General features: G+C 42.6%; 1 protein-coding gene across 3 annotated transcripts in view; it reads left to right on the plus strand.

The window, feature by feature from the left end:
* The window catches only part of LOC307081467 (mitogen-activated protein kinase kinase kinase kinase 4), a 58,467-nt gene extending 52,945 nt beyond the window's left edge, over window positions 1–5,522 (plus strand). For all 3 annotated transcript variants that reach the window (XM_079744663.1, XM_079744665.1, XM_079744664.1), the window contains 3 exons: window positions 2,645–2,804; window positions 3,489–3,628; window positions 4,017–5,522. In XM_079744663.1, the coding sequence (XP_079600789.1) occupies window positions 2,645–2,804; window positions 3,489–3,628; window positions 4,017–4,100 (384 nt within the window). In that variant the 3' untranslated portion in view covers window positions 4,101–5,522. The remainder of the gene's footprint in view (window positions 1–2,644; window positions 2,805–3,488; window positions 3,629–4,016) is intronic.
* The last annotated feature ends 2,296 nt before the right edge of the window (window positions 5,523–7,818 follow it).

Genomic DNA, 7,818 nt, shown 5'->3' on the forward strand with positions numbered 1-7,818 from the left:
CAGCTGCCGGTGGGGATGACTCACTTCTCAAATGCACATATTCTATCCTGTTTCCATTCCCAGCCCGGCGTTAAACAGACTGCATGTGTTCAGCGAGAGCACTCCCATCATGTGCACCATTGCTCTGCCTCAGACATGCCAATGAAACAAACCTTTGTATAGCATTCACAGAAGGTTCATTGCCAAAGCAGTACCAGTCAAACTTCAATTCAACTAATTCAAGAGGCGAATACCTGTGCAGAACCCACTACAGCCATCGAGTTATTAGGTTACACTGTCTGCTCTTATTGAAACATGACAATGCAAGGGGGAGCTACCTTTCAGAGCAGAACAGTTAGGGTTTGACACCGCCGCCCCCCCCCCCTCCCCACATGTTCAGTAATAACTGAACATGTGCTGGTTTAAGTTTTTTTTTTTTGGGGGGGGGGGGGGGGGGGGGTGTGATGAACAGGAGAGACGAGAGTGGGAGAGCAAGGGAGAGGGGAATGTGAAAAGAAAGTCTATAAATACATTCTTCCTGCCCTCCTTATTTCACCAGTGATACTCTCTCGTGTGTGTGCGTGCGTGTGCGTGTGTGTGTCTGTGTGTGGCCGGTACTTGTGAGTGTGTTTGGGTTTCCTATATTAAGGGCGGGCTGTGCGCCTCGTACAACACGGTGCCTTACATCACTGCGGCTCTCAGCCCTCCTCTCAGCCCTCTTCTTCCCTCTTCATCTCTCCCTCCTTCGCTTCCGTTGCCCGTCTTTTCATGCACACACTCTCAGCGCACTTACTTAAGGCTTTAACACGCACACTCATGCCTGCTCAACGGTCCATCGCCGGAATACTTTTCACTTTATTTATTTTTGTAATAGCCACGTTGAATTTTTTCATTGAAACAACACCTCAACTCTCTTGCTGAAATCTTTCTCCCTCTCTCTGTTGCTCTCTCTCTGTGTCTCTCTTGCTATATATATATAGATACAAATATATATATATTTATATATATGTATATAGCATTCTCTTCTCTGGAACTTACGCTTTTGCTTGCGTACAGACCATCTCTTCACCACGACCATACACACTCACCCACACACACACTCACATACTGGGACCCCCAGAGCGACCATGTTGATACCACGGCAACGGATTAAAATCGCGCTGCGTCTGTGGATGCCCGTGCTGATGCTCAGGATCGTGGTGGCTCACACTCCGGTAAAGTATGAGAGATTCAGCAGGAAGAGTTAGAGCACACACACACACAAGCATGCACGTAAGCTAGCACGCACACACACACACACACACACACACACACACACACACACACACACACACACACACATACACATACACATACACACAAACACACACACGCACACTGAAGCTGTACTCATGTGCACAAGGCATGATGTGATAGCAAACTGTTCTGGACTAATGTGCTTTTATTTTCCTTGGGGACGTTCTCTGTGGATTGTTCCAGTACATGTGAAACTACTCTGTTGAGTTCCTGGAAATTAATTGACCACGGGTTTCAGTTCTGTTTTTAGTTTTCTGTTAACAGTTTGTTTGAATGACTTCTGCCCAGGAACCATACTGGATCTTGAGCTTTGCTTTAGTCATGTAAGTGACAAATTAGGTGTTTGTGTGTGTGTTTGCATGTGTATATGTGTGTTCTTGGCCGTGCGTGTGATGACCCTCCAATCTCTGCACCGGTTCAGATAATATCTCTTACCCAAGACATTGTGGTTTTGATAGTTCATCAAATGACACAGTGATCGCTGTCTTTTAAACTTTACATTTCTATACACGTTTAGGTGTGAACCTGAGAACCAAGTTCTAGTTTTACCTTGAACCTGCAATATGTAACTCTTTACTGCCTATAAAAGAGAGAAAACATGCCCATCCACAAGTCAATCCATCCAGGGAATTTGTATAATGATCCATTTTTGTCCCTCCCCCCACCATGGGAAAATCTCAGATGTGAGTAGTCTGATAAATGATATAGCCATAGCCATAGCGACCCATTTAAGGGGTGATATCATGCTTTTTCGACATTTCCCTTTGCTTAAGACTGTTATATGACGTCCGAGCCAGGGGGAGCATTCGCCCCCACGAGAACGCCCCTGAATAAGTGCGTGAAACAGCCTGTTTGTGCTCAAACATTACTTCCGTAACAGTCTGACGTCAGACTGTTCAGTGGGCGGTGCTGAAGTGGTGAAGTCACGCCTCCCGGCTACCCGCAATGTTTACAACTTCTTGAGGGGGGTGAATTTGCACAAGCGCAAAGCGTTCGACCAATCGCAACAGAGTGGGTGTGCTTTTCCAATCACAGCAGACTGGTCTACTCGGGACGGGGGCCTTAAAGCCGCATGATAAGAAACAGAAAGACGCTGAAATTGTTTTCGCAGAAATTAACATTGTTAGAATAACAAGGGGTACTTTGAACATACAGGCATGTAACCCTATGCTAGTAGTACCCCCAAATGCAATTAGTAACCCTAAAAAAAGCATGATATGGGATCTTTAAGCCAATGGAGTCCGCTTACAGGAAGCAAATGGAGTCCGCCAGCAGGTTGTAACCTGTACCTTCACGTCAGTTGGATGTCCTAGCCTGACCATGTCCTAGCAGCAAGTAACGTGTGTGTGTGTGCGTGTGTTTTGTTCAGATCCAAGGCTCCATCTGTCCCCACGCCATCATCATCCTGCCCAACAGCGCCGGCACAGAGGTGCTGGTGTGCTACGAGGACGAGGGCGTCTTCATCGACACCTACGGCCGCATCACCAAGGACACGGTGCTGCAGTGGGGGGAGATGCCTGCGTCCGTTGGTAAGATCAGCCCCCCCCCCCCGGGTCTCTAGGCTCCAGAGACACGTTTTGACCGAACATCAGGCAGATCCGAACGTCGACGTGAAAATGCGTGACTTTGATTGGAGATAGTTCTTTATTACGATTGCGAATATATGAAGCTTCCCTTTCTGTGATGACGTTTGCGTTTGTTTAAACTAGTGCTGCTAGGGAGCACTAGCCCTGTTCCCAGTCAGCGCACCGGGCTTCCTGCAGTTTATCAACAATGGCGGCCATCCATTTTGGCAGGTGGTTTCACCGGGGATGCCTGAGTGTGTGAGCGTTCTGTAGATGGCCGAGCCCAACTGTGTTATGCGAGTGGAGTATGTGCAGCTAAGCCACTGCCTCCTCCCCGTGTTTTCAGCGGTGTTCTTCCGCTCCTCCACACAATGGGCCTCACGTTCACGCGCTGAATAACACCTCAGCTCGCCAAACAAAGCTGTGACATTTGGTCCTTAAAGTGTAAAGGCATTGTTCTTGTCCCTTCAAATTCCACTTTTAAAATGATTTGCTTTTATACCACCTCCATAAAATAGTCATCTTCCTCCCACTCTCTCTCTTTGTTCCTGTCTCTCTCTCTCTCTCTCTCTCTCTCTCTCTCTCTCTCTCTCTCTCTCTCTCTCTCTCTCTCTCTCCCTCTCTCTCTCTCTCTCTCTCTCTCTACAGCCTACCTGCAGTCCAACCAGGTGATGGGCTGGGGGGAGAAGGCCATTGAGCTGAGGTCCGCCAATACAGGGAACTTGGAAGGGGTCTTCATGCACAAGAAGGCCCAGAAACTTAAGTTCCTGTGTGAGAGGAACGATAAGGTATGCATTCCGCTGCAAAGCAAAAAGTAATGCAGTTTGCAATTTGGTTCACATGGTGATGTAGAATAATTTCTTCGGGTCTTCGGACACTTCGGACAGCAAAATCTTTTACTTAATTTTAGAGAGTGATCATGGGAAGATACTGCCAGCAAAGTTACCAAGCGTACACTCTGGAGACATTGGGTGGACAAGACTAAAATAGGGAATCTTTTGAATTGTGGGTAGTTAATAAATAGGAAACAAAGTTGAGGGGCAGTGACCATCATGGAGAGTTTTGGGGAGAGATCGGCAAGAAAATGAATTGCAATACACTATGGGTGAAGTGGATATTTCTTAAACTCTTCTGACACTATGAGCATGTAACCCTGTTCCTCCTCTGTGTCCCCAGGTCTTCTTTGCATCAGTTCAATCGGGAGGCAGCAGTCAGATCTATTTCATGACCCTTGGACAGAACTCACTGTTTAGCTGGTGACACCTGGATCGACCAATCCAGGATCGGCCGGCGATGCCTGGATGTGCTCCGCCAAGACTGCTTGGTAATTACTGGGTCGGACGTTCAAGGACGGATGAGTAATGCTTGGATCTGCCGCTCCTGAATCGGCTGGAAATGCCTCGACCTCCCACCCCAGGATCATTTGGCGATGTCCCCGTCTATTCGACCTGGTTGATTTGATCAATCCATCAACCTTCTACAACTTTTGCTTTCTGGAGTTAAGCTTTTTTTTGTTCAACCCAACCTGCCAGGATTTAAACGTCATTGATTCGAAGAAGAGCTCTGTCTCTACAACACACATGACAATACACAGGGTCGAGTCATCAGTGACTCGACCCTGGACTGATGGTGGTCAAGGCAACAGGAAGTCCACTGAATCTGACCGTTTGTTCTGTTGTCTGCTAGCAATGCCTGGATCCTCCTGGAGCTCTTCGTAAGCAGAAAAAGCATTTATCTAGATACCTTGGACACTTCAACACCTTCTTCAGTTGGTCTTTAGAGAATATACCACCTCCCCATTGTTAGGCGTCTACTGAGAATGTCGGGGAAAAATACGGGGCTTCTTTGCAAATTAATATAAATTTTACTGGATAACATATATTTTTTAATGTAATTCACCCTGCTCTTTCTCATCTGGTGTGTTGTCTTGTCTCAAACAATTCAACCATTTAATCATTTTTGTTGATATTTTCCATTCTGATGGAAAGGATTGTGTAGATTTAGTAAATTGATCATACAAAAATCAGTGTTATTATTGATGCCTGCATATGTTACCCAGTTCTCTGGTATTATAACGGTGTGGTCTCATTACAAATAGTTCCCTGGTATCATAACCTTCAGTTCCTGGTATCATTACCTTCAGTTCCCTGTTATCATTGCCTTCAGTTCCCTGGTCTCATTACCTTCAGTTCCCTGATCTCATAACCTTCAGTTCCCTGCTAGCATTACCTTCACGTCCCTGGTCTCATTACCTTCAGTTCCCTGGCTTCATTCCCTTCAGTTCTCTGGTCTCATAACCTTCAGTTCCCTGGTCTCATTACCTTCATTTCCCTGGTATCATACAGGCCAGGATAGGATAGGCATTCTCCATAAGCAGATTAGTAAATTGTTCTTACAGCCAATACAATCAACATTAACTGAATAGATATCTATAAGGTGACCAAACTTGGTTTGAAGCATGAGGTATATCTGGTTGAATCACTGTATGTAAATGAGAAGAAACTAAAAAAGGTTTTGGTCGGAAATTATGCATATTCTAAGACGGACTTTCATTATTATGCCTGTATGTGTCATGTATGCTTTTTTTTTCTCCTAACTCGAAGAATTAATTGACAAAGCCTAATGAGATAACATATGTATATAAAGGTGAATTATATTTGTAATAAAGTATGACTATGCTGCTCTTAGTGCCATTTTGAAAAGAGCAATATCAATATAGTGATTCAAATGTATAACATACCTGAAACATACTTAGCCATAGGAAATGGATACAGCTACTTGGTTTTCTGAAGGTTTGTTGTGCTCCTCTATCCATTCATACCCAATGTTAAATACAAAGGACTTTGCTGCCATAAACATTCAATTCTATCCATTTAATTCAGTGAATTTCCTTAAATAGCTGCATAGCGTAACATCAACTAGTATTTTCCTCACTTTCCTCAGAAAGTACAGCCCCAGTGAATGGCCAACATTAATATTTTATATTCAGCGTTAGACCTTCTAATGTCTTATTGTTTAACATGCTTTCTATTACGTGAGCCAATTATAATTTTGTGAACAAACAAATCGTTAATTACATCTTCATGTATTTACAATAGAAACGTAATGACATGAGGCATATTTTATTGTGATAGTACTAACTAGTACTGACTACTAGTACTAACTACAAGCCCAATCATTTGGACCAGATTAGATGTCTGCATGCTAGTCTGCAGCTCTTAACATCGTTTATACAACGGTCTTTGGCTTTAGTGTATATAAACTCATAGATTGCACTATTTTATAGAGATTTTATAAGCAGCCAGCTATACTCGTCAACAAGTCATTTCCCAAAGTCGATTTCACACAAATGATTGCAGTTGGGAACCAAAGCATGTATTTTCTAGAAATGATTAAACTTTACCACAGAGGTATTTAGTCCTGACCACAGAGACTTGATGTTCCCCGGTCATGCCCAGGTTCTTAGAAATGCGTGGATTCTGTCTGCGGGTCTGACATTCTCTCTTAGCCGGGCGCTTTGAACAAAGGCCTCATTATGCATTTCCTGTGATCTGGCCGATCGTCTACTTTAATAGAGTGAGGCGGATATACAGTGTGGGCTGAATGGAAAGTAATCAGGGTGTCATAATTATTACTGTAGATCAACATGTGTATCATTATGGTTAAACTTGAGTCTTTATCCTCTTAAGAACCTTGATGTGTGTTTATTATTTTACAGTAGTTCTACAAATAGTTTGATTACAGAATAAACCCCTTTCTAATTTGAGTATATAACAATGTTGACAGAGGTCTATCTAGCTAAAACTATTTCACACTTACATTATATAGAATTAACCTCATTGAAATCATTATGTTGTTGTGCTTACCTTACAGAGGTCAAGGAATACTATGAATGTGTTCAGTAAGGGCTACAAAATTTGTCCAAAAAGAGTTAAAAATAAGATACATGCTAGATATTGCTTGATTGGAACTCAAAAGATTATGTTGACCTATTAATTTGATACCTTTTACACTTCAATGCCATCTCTCACTTCTTCATTTGCCATATGTTTTGGTTATCTTTTATGATTAAGTTGTAGTTTTTCTTTATTTAACTAGTTTCCAGATGGTTATTGAGTCTGAATGCATGGGGTTTTAAGACCATGAAAGTTATTTCATTGAGACTGCTCTTGCTTTAAACCTACTCTTAACATTGGGACAGGTTGCGTCAAGATTACTTATTTATATACCTGCTGAGAAAACTGCATCGCTTTTTGAAACTAGCTGTCTGATTGCTTTGGATTACAAAAACCACGCATCTTAAAAAGCCATCCTGTGTTATTGTTGGTCAGCGTCAGCTGACTGTATTTAATAGTGTTCAATTCTAACTGATTGATGATATACTAGGTCAAGATTAACTTATTGCAGCTGGTTCTGTGACAGTATATAGAACGGGATATGTTTGAATACATCTTTAATCTTGATTGGTTGTAATCAAAAGGATCACTTTGAGATGAGTATCTCGTCACCGTGATAATGTTTTATCCATGTGTTTTGATGATGTAATCATTTGTGTTTCCCTTCTATTGCAACAAAAGTCATAAATAGTCAACTTCAAATCTTCTAATCTTTTATCTTTGCAAATGGGCTGTGTGATTGGATATCAATAATCATCACAACGGAAAAAACACTGTTCCTTCAAGGGTTTGATAGCCTTATTTAATTCACTATCGATCAACAACGACTACAGATATGTCCAGGTTATTTTAAGCTAGTTGGAGTGTTAACATTGCAACTTTATCTGCTGTAGTTCAGTGAACATTCCATCGAATAAGTAAGAAGGAGAGAGAACTTGCGAACTTACGTGTGTGTGTGTGTGTGTGTGTGTGTGTGTGCTTGTTTGTGTGTGCATTTTTGTGTGTGTGTGTGTGTCTGTCTGCGTATTTATGTGTGTGTGTGTGTCTGTGTGTATGTTTGTGTGTGTATGTGTTTTTGTGTG

Source organism: Pollachius pollachius, assembly GCF_949987615.1.
Source record: "Pollachius pollachius genome assembly, chromosome: 10".
Classification (NCBI taxonomy): Eukaryota; Metazoa; Chordata; class Actinopteri; order Gadiformes; family Gadidae; genus Pollachius; species Pollachius pollachius.